Raw genomic sequence first — 18,051 nt, 5'->3', positions numbered from 1 at the left:
CACCTTCGCAAATAGTGCAATATTTTAGAACAAATTTGGTTAGTATAAAAAAGGTTATAGTGAGCCAACTTTTAAAGAGAAATAATTCTGTCATACACGATTTTTGCGAAACTTTAACTGTTTTCGCAGCGCACGCAGCGGAAGCTCTCAAAAGAAAAAAAAAACCCCCGATTTTGAAACATTCTTCATTGGTGCTCCGCTCCTATTGGGCTTAGCGTAAAGATATATAGCCTTTAACCTTTGTCGATAAATGAGCTATCTAACACTAAAACAATTTTTTGAATCGGACCAGTAGTTGAGGAATGGTCTAATTTTGGTATGTAAAATGTTTTGGTGATAGAAATTCGTTGTAGTTAAAGTGTAAAACAAATCGTAATGTATCTGTGAACTGCTGGACAATTTTTGTATTTTTACCCACATAATATGTTGATAGTTTCTCATGTAAGTGACTGTGTGTTTTCAATGAGAAAATAAATATTCTTTCTTTAAACCTAGCTTCTGAGATTAGCGCGTTCAAACAAACAAACAAACAAACAAACAAACAAATAAACTCTTCAGCTTTAATATTAGTATAGATGTATGGTTCCGATGTAAAATGTAACTATGCAAATGTCCTGCATTTGGTCCTTGTTACAATTTCGGAAGAATCTACAATTTACATTTTAAATAAAGAGGATTCTTTTATAAGATAATAAGTTCAACCCCTAATCTATTTTCAATTTTTTTTACTTATTTTACTTTGCTTGAATAAAATAATAACTTAAAAGTCATGGATGAATCACGTAAGTACTAGGTACTGAGTAGACAGAAGTATCTAAGATTACCTTCCACGATTCAGTAAAGAAAATTTGAACACTATTAAGATAATCCTTAAACTAGTAATACAAAGTAAATAAACGAAAAATACTCATTAGGTATGTAGACAAAAAAATGGGAAACATGAAACGCAGTAGCTTTCAATGAAAAAAAGAATCATCAAAGTTGGAACACTCAGTATAAATTAGTAAAAGTGTAATATAGTATAAAGTGTAATATAACGTAGGTAGAATAAGTAATACACACTTATGCCTATCGCAGTCCACCCAGTCCTCCCCAAGCTCGCGCCAGACATTATGACGTGAACTTGGGGATGTGTGTTGCCCATAGTAACTACGCTGGGTTGGTGAATGCAGGGCTGTTTTGTAACACCGAAGGCGCTGCTGCTCATCTTCAGCCTATGCACTTAAAAGCCAGCAGTTGGATGATCATCCCATCATCAGTCGGCTTTATAAGCTCCAATGTTATCCCTTAGTCGCCTCTTACGACACCCACGGGAAGAAAAGGGGGAAGAGAAATCAAAGTCCTCACGGTGGTCGTAGTGACTAGACACACTGACACCTGTGTCTATTACACCGACGACAAGGACGACGCAATCGGCCACTTCGTCAGATGGGCGGTGGAGGCAAACCGTAGGCAAATTCTCGAGCACAGCCTCAAAATGGCGATTCATAATAGGGATGCGAACGTTATTGAGGATGTGCTCGCGAAGCTGGCGGCGGGGACTGTTTTAGAAAAATGAGAGTGGCCGTCGACAATGCAGTAAATTAACATTGTAGAGTTACACATGTAATGTATAAAGCATGTAGTGTGTTATAAAATAGTAATGCATAGAGCATGTAGCATAAAAAAAACCATTGTCCTAAATAATTCTTAATTATTAACCTACATAAATATATATGTATATATAGGTATATAAATCTGTCACAGTCAGTTTTGGGCTTACCATCGAATTAGAGAAAACAAGATTTAGTTCGCAATTTGAAGCATGCAATGTTGAAATTAATACGCCTCAACGGTTTGAAAATTAAAATGTAAATAAAAAAAAACATGGGCACTTAAGAGCCAATTGGATGTTAAAACTTATAAACCTATATAAAAATAAGAAAAAAATAAAAGTCACCCAGTTAAAAGTTCTGAGGAACACATAAAAACACTTATAATGATGAAGAGTAGAATAACTTTTAAAAAACGTCGATATATCAATTTTTCGATATTTTATCTAATTTTTATTTATAAAAAAGAACTTTTAGCGTGCCCTTTTAGATTTTCCTGGTTTTCGCGTGGCCTTTTTTACCGCGGGACTGTGGGCGGTGCCCACACAGCCCACGATTTACGCCGCCTTTGCTTCAAAGCAGTTTTGCTGTTACGATTTGCGTTAATATTGTAAAAACTTAAATACAACTAAAAATATTACAAAAATATAGTAATGAAACAAAGAGTATGAATACAAATACAAAAAGTTGACGAATTAGTACCTTACTTATGGAAAAAATCTAAATAAAGTATTTCGTTAGTGTGTGCGTCTGTTTTTAATTTGAAGATTCAATTTCAAAATAAAAATAATTAAATAATTAATAAGTATGAAAAATTAAATATAAATATTTTTTCTAAATATGTTTGAAATTAGAGTAAATAATTAATTTAATAGTATTGATTAATCAATATTAACTAATTTATTGACAATCTTTTTACAGAAAGACAAACGAGAATAAATATATTATTACTTTCCAGTTCTGGAAGATTCGACTTGTATAGTATTTTTATTTTAACCATTTATTAACATCGCCCACGAGTGCAACCCACAAGGTCTATTCTACGTTTTTACTATTAACTTTAAGTAGGTAGATCTTAGACAAATCAAGTCTTGTTAATTAAGTAAATTCGTAATTGAATTACTTTTTGACGTAACCTTCTATAATGACACAGGAAAATGAAACATTTTATGCTTTAATGAAAACCTATACAAAGCATTCTTAAATATTGGCTGTCTAATTAAAAATGAATTTTTAAAACAAGTGGACAAATACTAATACTAATACGTGCAAGCGCACATTATTTCACAGTTTTTTTTTAATGTCAATTATGAAAATTAATTATTTACAAAAATATATAAAATTTCTTTTTTTACAAATGAAAAAGTAAGAAATTATTGTAAAGCTTTTGCGCAGTATTCTTAACATTTATAAATAAGTACATAAGCATCCAGATATTATGTATCTTAATTAATTTTTAGACATAGGGATACATAAAGTTAATATTTGCTTAAGACAACCGAGATTTCGTACACATAGATCTTTAGATTATATTACTTAAAAGGTAATTTAACCCATTTCAAGTTCCACAAAGTTAATCTTACGTTTGTTTCAGTAATTGGAGTAAATTATCTTTTAAGGACGGCTACAGACAGATTAATTATAATTCAAACATTTGGAAGAAAAAAAAACTATTTAATGACAAATATTTTACACACAGGTCACAATTGTTTGTCGTGGTCTAGTAATTCCTGTTTCCAAAACCGATCCCATGCGATGTCTTTCCGTTTAGCTCTAGAAACAGTTTCATTACAGCTATTCAAATTCAGGTGCGTTAAATATACCACTTCCTTATTAATTAAATTAGTTACAGGTTATTTTTCAGTTACAGTCAACTGAATCAGTGGGTACTGGCAGTATATAAATGTTCGATAGCCCCTACGTTGTTTCCTCACTCACAGTCCTACGGAACTGAAATTGGAATTTGAACTCATTCATTTCATTATTATCACTTACAAATAAAAAAAATGCAAGCAATATGTTATGTAAATCTATATAATACTATTAAACGAGCAATTCTTGTATATATATATTATTTTATTCAAGCAAAGTAACTAATTTAAATCACATAACTAAATTTTGAAAATGGATTAGGGGTTGAAGTAATTATGTTATAAAAGAATCCTCTTTATTTAAAATGTAAATTAAAGATTCTTCCGAAATTGTAACAAGGACCAAATGCAGTACATTTGCATAGTTACATTTTAGATCGGAACCATACATACACAATATGTGACCAATTTAAGTAGTATTATTTTTTTTTTTTGTTATAACATGTTTTTTACTTAAATAGCAATAAATTTGGTCATAGAATGTAACCATTGTGTGTATATATTATAGAATCTGAATCTCGGAAACGGCTCCAAAGATTTTCATGAAATTTTGTTTGCAGGGGATTTCGGGGAAGATAAATATAAATCTAGCTAGAATTCATTTTTAGAAAATGTCGTTTTATCCCAGTTTTTAGACAATGAAAAAATGTCTACAATATCGTTAGAATACAAAGGTACATTTTGCACTTGTCAACAAAGATGTAACAGGTCAAGTGGGAAATCGGCCACGACCACGAAAAGACCACGGTTCAAATCCTCAAATTTCCAGATCGATTATTATTCTTTTTTTTCTAATTGCACTCATTATTTTGTACTTAAATAGCCACTTATTATTTTTTATTATTATGTCGGTTTAATCGAAAAATATTATTCATATTTTATCATTATTATTTTTTAATTATTTTTTTATTTTTGATTCTTTTATTTATTTATATTTTTTATTACTGTCGGTAAAAAAAATATTATTCATATTTTATAATAATATAATTCGTATTTAAATATAATTTCCAAAAAACACGATTTACTAAAAATACCGAGCTAAGATCGGTCACCCAGGTACCAATAGATTAATTAAGAAGACTACGCCCATTCATTTACAAGATTTTTTCCTAAGGTATATAAACTTCATTTAGTGTTAATATCGCACTTCTGAACAAGATAATTTTCCCCTTTTAAGGATCAAAAGAAAGACTTTTCAAGTATGTGTCATCACTGTTAATTGGAAGATATAAATAAATTAGAATTTCTCTCTCGAATGCAGGTTTACCGCGCGATGTTTTTCTTCGCTAACGCTGGTATATCCAACTCTCGAAAGCACACCGGAGGCACTGGAAAAATCATAAATTACTTTTGAATTTAACTTCAACGTCGAATAACTTTGAAACGAGTGAATTGAATTAAAAAAATATAAGTAACCTTTTTTGTAGAGTATTAAATTGCCTTTGAAAATGAGTGTTATGAGCCGTAAAAATATTGATATTTCTGATAGTTACAAAAATCCAAAATCGAAACGCAAAATTGAAAAAATAAATCAATGTTTAAGGCAGATTACAAGGAAACGGCTTGTTTTACATTATTTTACTAAGAACGAATTTTTCTAGCAAATTTAATTTCATTTAAGAATACGCATCGTTCAAAGGCCACGGGCGAAAATGGGCCTGAACTTTACTGTCCGTTACATCATTGAAATATTTATCAATATTCGTTTCAAGTTTTTTCATTACCAATGGCGAAACGATTCGTTATTTTACCATGGGATAGTAAATTGATTAATAAATTGAAACACTTTTGTTTTCCTGTGTCCTAGTATATTTTTCTGTCCTATAGACACTTCAAATGTTGCTAGCTGAGAAAAACGAATTATTGGATTGCTGATTCGTTTCATTTGTCTTTATTTTTAAGGTTTTTTATTATGTACTTATGTTGCATAATAAGAGTATGCAATGCTATCGTGATTTGCAATGGTTATAATAGTTTTATCTAAAAAAGAGATTAGTATAAAAAACGACTACCTTTATTTTTTAAGGTGGCAATCAAAGGTGTAAAAACATTAAGTCAGGTGTAAGTCAAGTGTCAAAGCCATTCACTCGTTTTGTTCTCAGCTTGTGGCAGTGAATATTTTTGTGTTTTGTGCATTTCGTTTGATCTTTTGGTTTTCTTTCACGACTTTCGCTACGTTTAACAACAACAGCACAACAACAACACACAACGACGTTTTTTACATATTAGTTGACAATTCTCGAAGAGGAAGGAACGCCATCCGAGTTTATTATTGTAATTGTGTCTTAGGTAGACGAACAGTAGGTTGCTGTTGCCATTAATGTCCGTAATATGGTATCTAGGCTGGGCAAGACATCAAGAAAATCTGATACCACCTGCACAATTTTTTGATAACGTTCTAATAATTTATGATGATGAATAAATAAATGTTAAAATAATTAACCATTTTTTATTTAACTATCCCTTTATTATTGACAAATGAAAAATAACAAATACATAGATTCAATTGTAATAAACATGCTTTATCATTGAACCGTAGGTGTCCATAATCGTGTAATTGTACTTTAAATAACACAAGTACTGAGTGAATATAACGATTTGAGGTTATTTTTTTACTAAACAAAGTCATCTTGTAACTTTTTTCTCCCATGAAGGATTTATGCAAAATGTTCTGTATTTGATAAAGGACTATAGTTTCTATAGAATAACACTAAAATTATCAATGTAACGTTCAGGCCCAACTTTCTATGGACGTTCGCCCGCCTCCTTTTTCACATTTGCTATTGACGAGTTTTGAGTACAAAAATGCGATTACTGTTACAAAACCAATAGTCGTAAGGATACACCCTTTAATATAAACCTTATTATTAAGGGCTCACACTATATATATTGTAAAGAAAACACTACACTCATATTATATTTCGTGGTTTTCTTAAGTTAGAACCTTTTTGATTATTTTATTGTCAGGATAGAATAATGTGACGTCTGTCGTGATGACGAAAATATCTTATATTCAGATTGTAAGAAAATCAGTTTTAAGTAAAGGCTTTAAATGTTGTTTTCCTTGTTTGAGGTAAGTGAATATTATAATTATATTGTAGTTTAAATTCTAAAAATTGTAAGAACGTAATAATATGAATAAATTTCTTGTTTTAGAGAAACGCAAATATCGTCTTTATTTTGCAAATAAGAAGAACTCTTATCAAATAATAACATTTAGGTACCTACGTCTCTTGAGGAAGACATCACATTCATATTACTTCCGCTGCAGTGAGCTGGGTTAGTCTTGAAGAGAGCCTGGTTTAAATCATATCTCCAATAGTCAAGTTAAATAATAATTTATTGTCAGTGTTCACGCTCTCATACACTACCAAAAAATACTGTTTACAGATCCACAATTTTTAAGCTACGTGCTAATAAGAGTAAAGGTTAATTTATTATTATATTTTTTAACCGACTTCAAAAAAAGGAGGAGGTTACACCGACGGTCGCGGATTCTATTCCAGCTCGGAGTGTATATTTATGTTTTTATAAATATTTATTTTTGGTCTAGTTGTTAGTCCTTGTGGTTCTCCCAACCTAGCCTCGGAGAACACGCTAGGCTGTCAGTCCCGGTCGTTATTACGTACACCTGATAGCGAACTTTACTCATAGTATGTCGACGCGTTAGCGCAGCGGTCACAGCACCGGCTGTTGCGCTGGCGTTAGTGGGTTCAATCTCCGCGCACGACAGACATTTGTATTGGCCATATAGATGTTTGTCATGATCGGGTGTTTGTGCTTGTGTTTTGTGTATGTTTCCGAACCCCCGACATAAGAGAAAAAACATCCTTCTTAGGTTTACCCATCACTAAAAATTGTAAAATAAAATATTTTTTAATAAAAAAACCGACTTCAAAAAGGAAACTAAAAAGTGAAAAATAAATTTACTTAGTACAAAGTAATTCGTATTTTGATTTAGTTAATCAGAAATGATTAAATAAATATTTTATAATTTTGAAGTTGGTGCCAAGTAAATACTACAACAACCTGGCTACAATAACAAATACAAACAACACACACACAACAAACAAGTACAAAAAATATTATTAGATATGTCAAAACAATAACAGAATAATAACAGTATTCAACCTAATAGTCAATGAAACAAATTATGAAAGAAAACTGAATACAACTTATGAGTATATACTAGAGTAGTTATTGTTCGTAGTTCGTTTCGTAGAAATTTCTTCTGTTTATGGGGACCAGAAACACAAATAATACACAAGTACAAATGCTCAAACATCGACAAACATCTGTATGACCAATACCGCGTGTGCGGGGATCGAACCTGCGGCCACCAGTGCAGCAATCAGACGAAATAAATGTTTATTACCTTAAAGTAATTGTGCGTAACCGTTGTGGCGATGTGGTGACAAAAGTTATTTAAAGCGTCGACATTTTTGCTTCTTATCCCACCTGGAGCGGATACTTGTGTATTTACGAAACAATTTAATACAGTCTAGTTACAATTCTACTAGACTTGTTAGAGCAGTTTGTAGTAACTCTGCTTTCTACTACAAGGATAGTGGGTTAGATTCTCGTCCCGATTCCTTCAGGTAATATCATTACATAGTATAAAAACAAAGTAGCGTCTGTATGCTGAGATCTATGCATAGTTTTCTTTAGTAAATAAAGTTATTCCATAGGAAGGTTTATATGTATAAAATATGCATAATAGAGGAACACTGATAGTTTATGCAACCGTGCGAAGCCGGGGTCGGTCGCTAGTATATTTATATAATTACGTATTATCTAATTACAAAAAAAAAATAACTGTTACCTACAACACAAAAAAATAAATTGTCTAACGTAAATACACACGACTGTGTATGTATGTTAAGCATATTTGTTTATTATTTGTTAGTAATAAACTTCCCTACAAATTATCGCAGGCGTTTTCGCCGTATACTTGTAGAGGAAAATGTTCCACGCCCTCGGGGAGAAACTAGATGCCGAAAAAAATACACGATTTATAAACAAGAGAAAATAAGTTACAAGAGACAAAGGACAGTTTGTGGTTTTTTTCCTTCAAAGTTGTATTAAATTTTCGCCCTTTTTATATGTAGATATTTAATGACATGAAAATAATAACATTGGAAGGAACTTCGTTTAGAAATATAGATATAATTATATGTAAATGCCCTTTTTTAGTGACAGCTGCTAAGCATTTGAAATTATTTTATGAACAACGCCCTTTACAGTAATTGAAGCAAAACATTTCTCTGTTTGATTTACTAATTGTCTGATACACAAAAAAAAAAAAAAACTATTTAAAATAAAATCCTTAATAAACTAGTTCATAGGTTTATAAAATAAAGACAAAACCAGACCTGAATTTTAAGAAAACTATTTCGATTCGCTATTGAAAGTAATGATGTGATCATTATAATGCAAAAAGTATATATTAATTAATTAAAAATATAAAATAAACACAAAAGCTTATAAAAATTATAAGTTTTGAATGCATAATCTGCGATTTGATTTACAATTATACTTGTCATTTTGACAAGACACAAAATAAACACAATCTTTACGTTTTGAAGGATGGTTTCCATAACCGAATTTCTAATTATACTTTTTTTTTTAAATTGAGATACGTACAATTTTTATACTACAAAGTATTATAATTTGTATGTATAACGCTACCCCTGGTACCACTATCACACCTCAGAACCCCATGGTTATGGAGATATCCATGGTTAAAGTTTTGAGGTTAGAAGAAGAATTTCGAAAGTTAGAGGAACGCTTGGCTCCAGCGCTGCGGGAAGTGCAGCCCTTCCGCCCTTGCGTGCGAAAGCACGCTCACTCATGCTCCGTTCCGCAGCGGAGGCTGGTCGCCGAGGGCGACCAGCCTTAGCCGCTCCTCTACGCATTCGTTCGCGCGCTTTCGCGCGGCGGGCGAGGGCTGCCCTCCCTCCGCGCCTCCGCGGCATAAAAAAAACACTCTAGGGGTAGGACAGACCAAGACCACGTGGACAGTGGGGTGCTCCGATTCGGTTTTGGGTATTTTTCGAATTTCTAAACCTATATTCTAGCACGCAATGTTACTAATTTTATTAGAATATTATGTCTGACGCGTTATTTTGTTTAAAAGTGTCGATTTGTCACACAATGCAAACAGTACGAGCTCAAAGGTATTATAATAGCTTTAAATTCTTCTTCTAACCTCAAAACTTTAACCATGGATATCTCCATAGCCATGGGGTTTTGAGGTGTGACAGTGTTACCTTGTATAGATTCCCGTACACCCTCCGCCCTCCACACCCAAAAACCCCATAATTCGGTTTTTCTAATTCGGTTTTTACTAGTCTAGATCTTAGCCAACTTTGATATAGATTTATTGTTATTATTTCTTTTTATGCTTATTTATAACACAATATAAAAGATATTCCATCACCTTTCTACCATCGAACCGCAAGGCATTGCATGAATCTGCACCGCTACGTAGTAGAAGTCCCGCGATCTCGCAAGTTCTCTAAGCGCTTTGCTTCCTCGTTCCTAATAAGCACCGCGTAAATTTGGAAAGCCCTTCTGGCTTCCGTTTTTCCAACTAATTATAACTTAGGTATCTTTAAATCAAGAGTGAATAGGCATCTTCTAGGCAAGCGCGCACCACCATCTAAGGCTGCATCTTCACTTACCATCAGATGAGATCGCAGTCAAGAGCTAGTATATATATATATATATATATATATATATATATGTGTGTGTAATTTATTTTAAAATAAATTCAAAAAACAATTTTAAGAATGATATGCCAGAATGTATATATATATATATATATATATATATATACATTCTGGCATATCATTCTTAAAATTGTTTTTTGAATTTATTTTAAAATAAATTACATCCACGAGATCTAAATTACCCATGCCTTTTGTTGTGACATCATGATAACATACAACACATTGTTCTGCTTACCATAGAGGCATTTTTTTTTCGTATAGTTCTTAATAATAATGACCTTTTCTATTTTATCACATCTCTAAAAAGAAAATAAAACAAAAACAAAGAAAATACACTGCATTTACGGTTAAAGAACTAAATCTTCAGGAGTGAAATTGCGAGCCGTTAATTAAATTTCCTCGTTAACTTTGTCACAATTACTTTATCACTTTTTTACAACTAAACTCACTGGAACAACCATAAAATTAGCGATAAGATGTCACTGATTTATCTTTGAAAACATTATTTGCACAAAGCTAACATAAAAAATATATAAACCTAGTAAAAGCGTAATGTCTAAACTAATGAACAGTGAATTTAGGTTCATACTCATATGAGGTGGTTGGTTATGTGACCGCATAACAATTAACAAAACAAGGTAGAACGAAGTTAAAAAGATAAATAAAAAAGAGAATAAGACTAACTTCTTAAAAGTAGTTACTTATAACTACTTTTTTTTTTAAGTATATTATTATTATATTTAGTGATATTTAGTACTTTAATTGTCTAATACAGCTTATCCAAAAATAAATGATACATTTCGTCATTTCAAATTAATAAAACATCTCATTCCACCTACTATCTAAACTATTTATAATATTTTTTCTTTTTTGTATTTCCACAAATAGATTCATCCCACTACCATTGTAAATGATAATAATTTAAATCAAAAATATAGACAAAAACAACAAATACCCTTTACTTTTTAAGCGTTAAAATTGAAACAAATAATTTCCAAATAAAGCAAATAATTCTCTTTTAATAGACATAAATGTTTGCGCAATAAATAAATTTTCCCCATAATATAAATTCACAGGCGTAAGACTGTTTTAAATTTATCGACTTCATATTTCGCAATATTACATTTTATAGTTAATTAAATCGTTTGCCAATCTGAATACGGATTTTATTGTTAAATTAATATAAACATTAAACGTGTAAATAATTTATCAAATTCAATAACAGTGGCTCCATTTCAATTGAGAAAATTGCTGTAAAAATATTAGATTCAACTTTGCAATCACGTATACTATTATCTCAATTTAGTTCAACTACGAGAACCGAAAATAGGAACAGTGCAGTATAAATCTTTAGCATTGCAACAATTACAGCCAGCGCTTTAAAGATAGCATGACTTGCATTTTCAAAATTCAAAAGGTATCGTTGGAAATGGTAAATAGAATATCGTATTGAATTCGAAATAGAAACATCGAAGTGATCCTTGAGATAGTAGTATCGTTTTATGAAACAATTTTCTTGTATACACAACCATAACAATTTCATGATAAAAACGATGTGTATTGCAAACTGTTTTTGTTTACTTTTAATGAGATTTTTATATTATAGGAATATAAATTTTGTTTTTACTATTTCCATAGCATAATCTAAGTAGCTATAATATATAGGACTATCACAACTGTTAGGTAATATTCATCAAACATAAATGTTTAGGATAGTTGGATGTATAACTTGCCTATCAAAATCTGCTTATTCGCTTAACCTAAAGATTGAAAGTAGAGGGAGAAAAACTTTAGATTTATATTTTTGTTACAGAATAAAACTTTAACGTTTAAAATAAAATCAATATATCATTATGCATAATATTACGTGAAGCAAAAGGAGTCCTTGTTACGAAAATTGCGCAGACGGAGGAGTATGAAATTTCGCACACTTATATATAGTTTTATAGGATAACATACATGAGTTCACGCCATTTTTAGCGCGACGTAGCCATGTGTACATATACCAAATTAACTTTTTTTACAATTTTTGTCTGTCTGTCTGTCTGTTTGTTCCACCTTATCTCTGAAACAACTGGGCCGATTTTGACGGGACTTTCACTGGCAGATAGCTGATGTAATTATGAGTAACTTAGGCTACTTTTATTTTAGAAATTTATTTATTTAGTAACTCTGCGAACTGATCAATTTTTTTTTAATTCCACGTGGACGAAGTCGCTGGAACAGCTAGTCAATAATAATGTTTTGTGCAATAATGCACTAATGAGTAATTAAAATTATTTTAAAAACTGTTCTACAAATATAATGTATTATAAACTTACCCATATCAAGTAACTAATGTTACATAAATATTTAAATAAAACTGTTAATAAAGTATACACACTGTCTTTTATTCTCACGACCCCACTTCACCAAACCCTGAAAAAGAATGTCTCTCTCTTTTCTCTTCACAAGTTTTTATAACTATTAAACAAATTAAAATGATCGTCATTAATGGATGGTAAAGCTTAGTGAACATAACTAGACGTTAACAGTTTTTCAAAAGAAACCCAATAATACCTGTAGCGTAAACGAAATATTAAATTAAAACAACAATTAGAAAGCAGAATAAATACTTTGAGATTTGTAAATTCTTCATATATCTAAATATATTCGTATAACGAACGTTAATGTATATTCGGGTCGCAGTATTAATTTTTTCGCCTGTCAACTACACTAAAACTACAACTTCAAGGTTATAGTAGTGAATTTCATAGCATCACAGCAGCTTCATACTTACATATATTTTCAAGTAGTTGAATTCCGTATTCCTACAAATGTATTTATTTAAATGTAAAACTGGAAGTAAAACAACGATGTTACCTCATTAAACTTTCATAATAACAGTAACACGATGCAGAACAAAATAAGTCGCTCCATGCATTATTATCAATTGTTCGCTGTAGCTTTCGCAAAAATTCATTTCTGTATTTCACATGCTACAGTTAAAATGAATACTTAAAATAAATTTTTATTTATCAGAATAGTATACCTTTCAAAAAAGTCAAAATTAACTTTCATTTTCAATGTTATGTTAATACGAGTATAACTGAATGCGCATCTTCGCTCGCGATTCCCGTTATATTTATTAGTGTTCGGTATAACGTAAAGCATTCAATTTAAGGTTTTGCGTAATTAAACAGTATTTTCTTAACAATTATGTAAAACCTTAAATACAAACAATTTGAATGGATTAAATTTATACTGAATCTTTTGACGGTTTTTCGTAGCATTCTTACTATCAAAAGTTAAATTCACATTGAGGTATTTTAAAAATATTAGGGTTCGTTATCGATAAAATAAACACCACATTACCACATAGTTTAATAACTCATATAAATATACAATAGCAAATTATAAAGTCTATAGATTGCTTAACATTTAAATTTAAATTATGCTTACATTTCCGGGTAAACCCAATATTTGACCAAAGTGATTTATCTCAAATAGGGTTTAGTTGGCAACATAATATTATATAACTTTTAAACACACATTATCCTTCATGAAAATTAATATATATCATCTCGTTTATGTAAAGTATGCGATGAAAAACTCTTACGCTATTCTCATACCCGGTTTAGGATCTACTTAGTCATATAAAACTCATAAGGATCCTCCACAAAGATGCTATTAGCATAATGAATGTAGTAAAGGATCGGTATTATCCACACAATGCTATGTTAATCTTACCTAAACCCGTGTCAGCGATTTTGGGGACATTCGATTCTTTGACCTAATTTCTTTACTTTTTATACATCCGAGTAATTTTGTAAGAAATTTTTTAAAATTCGGAATAAAGAAAGTAAAAATTTCCCGTCAACTACGTAAAAAGACACTTGAAATTTTCATAGTGAGGTTTCAAAAACATACGAGGACATTCTGTTTTAACGGTTTATTATTTACTTATTTGTGAAATAATTTATTATTATCAATATAAGTTGCGCTTAACTCTACCTAATAAATAAAGTCTTAAGTTAGTATTAATTAATGCTGACAGAGACAATCAACAAACAAATTAATATGTGTATAATACCGGCATACAAAATTTAATCAAATCAATTCCGTGGATCATAATGTAGAAAAGATTTCTAAAATAAAGTATAATTTTTAAATGATATATTTGTGATACACGTATTTTTAAAATTCCAGTGGCAATGGGAAAAAATATCTTAAAACATTTTGGTAATTATGCTTGCCCATCGTTTGATCTAAAAACTATACTATTTATTATAAAACCAAAACATTAAAAACGTGTTTAATTTTTTCTAAAGGAAATTTCCGTCCATTATCTACTTAATATCTTATAATTATTTTTTTAAACCACTGACTGATACGTAATTTTCCCGTACTAAATATAATCCAACTATTTTTAATAATAAATATACACATGAATATGAATATTATGAATTTCTGATTTTTTTTTAAAAGATCCTTCCATGATGCACTTAATTTTTAACATCTTAATAGTATTAACAATCGTGAAACTTGGTTATTCTAACACTGAATTACATTAACATTTCATTTCCACATATCATTAATTAAGCACTTTACGCATTTGTATACATTGATTTAAGCAATATATGTATATTAAATCTACATAAACATATATACACTACCCATATAATTATATGTAAATATTTTAATGTACGCAAAGTGAAACATACCATTCACATTCTAATAAAATGACAAATTTTAATTTCAGCGGCAAAATATTACTAAATATGGAATGCTGTATATAACTTATATTTCGTTCTTCAAATTTACAGAGATGTTTTCATGTTTAACATTTCAAAAGACTTTTAGAAGCCCATTAATAAAAGCTTAATGGCATCGTTAATCTTCATTTCCTAGAAATAATTCCATAGAATATTTTTTACTGCGTGTTAGAAGAACAGTAACACCGCAATAGCGAATGCTTTTCGTTCGAAGTTTATTCACTAAATTGCTAAAATTATTTTACACACATATAATATGAATAATTTACTCATTACTATTTCGTAGCTTATAGAAAAACTTCTTCCATTTTAGTTTAATTTTCCTCTAACTTGTTGTTATTTTTAAATATGATTGTTTTGTTTCATTCTCTTTCATACATATGTGGTTTGTAACTCTGTATGAGAGCTGGCACGAGGAGTCGGAGAACATCGGTTCCAAAGAATTTGTCTGAAGTTTGTCCTGAACTGCTTAGACATGGAGCAGTATAGAATGAAATTGATGGCTCCGTTGAGGAGAGCGAGAGCGTCCATTAACTCGCCGAAGAGATCGTAGCATCTCTTGAAGAAACATCTGCCCAACAAGCCGCTCATTAAACCTGAGTCAGAAAAGTTCTAGATTAAGTACATTCTTTAAATAAATTCTTTATTTTTTTTTTTAACGTTTCACATAACTATGTTTATTTGTACCGATTTACAGAATAGCTCCACAAAGATATAATATGTATAATTAAAATAAAAACGTAGTCATTTTTATTTTTAATTTGTACTCCATAATTATCTGTGAACCAATTTCAAAACAACTGTAGTACATTAAACACTGTAAACATTGTCGATTCGTAAAACCAAACACTTGTAACACTAAACTTCTAATTCATGTTTATATTTTTAGTTTTCAAACAACTCATATTACTGACTAATGCATTAAAACCATCAAAAATAACAAAACCGGTAATGTGTTTGCGAGGTAAATGTGATACTGCATCAAAAGAATATTATTTTTAGAGACAAAACAATGTCTTACTTTATTATATATTACACGAGTAAAATTGATCAAATTGTCAAACTTCTAAAATCTAAAACAAATTAATAAAAAAATCATTTTGAAAGACATTACTTATTGTATTATATGAGCGATAAAAAAGACAAGATGTTGCGACGTGACACGGCGAGATACGATCAATTCTGTTTCGGAGGCCCGAAAGTACACTTATTACAAAGAAAAACACCCAGACGAGAAAAAAAATATAGTCTACTAGCTGACCCCGCAAACGTTGTTTTGCCATATATGTTATTAACCCGCTTAATCCCCCCCCCCCCCTTATAACTTAGGGGTATGAAAAATAGATGTTGGCCCATTCTCAGACCTACCTGATATGCCCACAAAATTTTATTAAAATCGGTCGAGCCGTTTCCGAGGAGTTCAATGTTTAACACCATGACACGAGAATTTTATATATTAGAATATAATTATTTCTCATAAGCGTCAATCTGCAAACAGTCAATACTGTCACCGCTACACCAACGAATCATTAACGATAGATAGACTACATAAAATTATATTGCCTTGTTAAATTTCGCTTACCACGACATAAGGTGTCCTGATTTTACTACTATGAAATTTGTTAAACTCTAGTAAAACATTAACAATGACAATCGAATCGACAACAAATAATATCGTTTGTACTGCGCAACTTTTATTCACAAATACTTTTTACAAACAGCGCTTATCCCCACCGGTCTCGCTTATTCCCCGAGGTTATTTTTGACGATGAGCCAACCAAAGGAAAAAGGGAAAACGTGTTCCAGCTGGGCTGAACACTATTTTAACAAAATCGTATCAGACGTCATTGTGATTTATATTGAAGTTCGTATAACTGACAGATGTTACGTATTATGAGCGAGAAACAGGCGCTATTTTTTATCAAAACGTAGTACAAACTCTGATTTTATTTCCTTCTAAGCAAACATTTTATTAAATACAGATTTTAATAAAAGTTTTTCTTATATTCATCGTATATGTACGAATACAAAAGAAGAATTTCTTCAACATTAATACGTTTCAGCCTGCAATATCCCACAGTTGGGCAGAGGCCTCTTTTCCCATGTAGGAGAAAGATCAGATCTTAATCCACCACGCTGCTCTGTTGACGAATATATTCTATGAGTAACTAACGATCGCTATCAGATATACAGGATAACAACCGGGATGGTTTGACAAAGTTAATAGTCATCAGTATTTTTATTACATTTATTAAAAAAATTATAATAGATATGAAATCCAAATAAATTAAACTCAACTTTAATATTTTATGTATTAAATAGATTTAATACTTAATAATTATGTTTACTGTATACCTCACAAATTAAGATACCTAAAGCCCTTTTTATTAGTGTTTTTCTATTATTATTAAAGATTTTTTTATTTTAATAATTAGCCTTTATATAATAATTGGGTTTGCTCGCAGACGACAAAAAACCAACTTAAATAACGAAGACAAGTAATACAACGTAAGTTGATAAAAAAATTAAAAAACGCACTAGTCGTCACTACGATTTTCGAGGTTTTCCCTCGATTTCTCTGGGATTCCATGATCAGATCCTGGTGTGCTTATTATGGTACCACACTGGGGAAATCTCCTTTCCAACAAAAAAAGAATTATCAAAATCGGTTCATAAACGACGAAGTTATCCCCGAACATACATTAAATATATATATATATATATATATATATATATATACATCGTCTAATTGAGTAACGTTCTCCTTTTTTGAAGTCGGTTAAAAATGACCTTTCTGAATCATCCAGGAAGATGTTTGAACTATTTTAACGATACAATGATGATTATAATACATTGAAGATTTCTCGATATAACACGCTTTCTGGCGCATTGTATCCAAGTTCATTACATCATATGTATACGTAGATTTAATGAACTTATTTAAGATGATATTTATAAACATTCAAGTATGTTATACCTTCAATTACGTAACAAATTTACTTTCGCTAATGGAAATATAAAACATTCTTCGTAAAAGATTATCTTGAAAAAATGTTTTTATTTCGTCGCTTTTTTTCGTCGTTTTTTTTTAATATTATTAGGT

At 30.7% G+C, this 18,051-nt stretch overlaps 1 protein-coding gene across 1 annotated transcript in view; it reads right to left on the bottom strand.

Annotated features, from left to right (window-relative positions):
* Positions 1–15,207: 15,207 nt before the first annotated feature.
* The window catches only part of LOC123661835 (G-protein coupled receptor dmsr-1-like), a 30,145-nt gene continuing 27,301 nt past the window's right edge, over positions 15,208–18,051 (bottom strand). The window contains exon 6 of the mRNA XM_045596775.1: positions 15,208–15,544. Coding sequence (XP_045452731.1) covers positions 15,321–15,544 — 224 coding nt within the window. The 3' untranslated portion in view covers positions 15,208–15,320. The remainder of the gene's footprint in view (positions 15,545–18,051) is intronic.

The sequence above is a fragment of the Melitaea cinxia genome, chromosome 17 (assembly GCF_905220565.1).
Source record: "Melitaea cinxia chromosome 17, ilMelCinx1.1, whole genome shotgun sequence".
Lineage (NCBI taxonomy): Eukaryota > Metazoa > Arthropoda > Insecta > Lepidoptera > Nymphalidae > Melitaea > Melitaea cinxia.
This window is presented reverse-complemented; position numbering and strand designations above follow the sequence as displayed.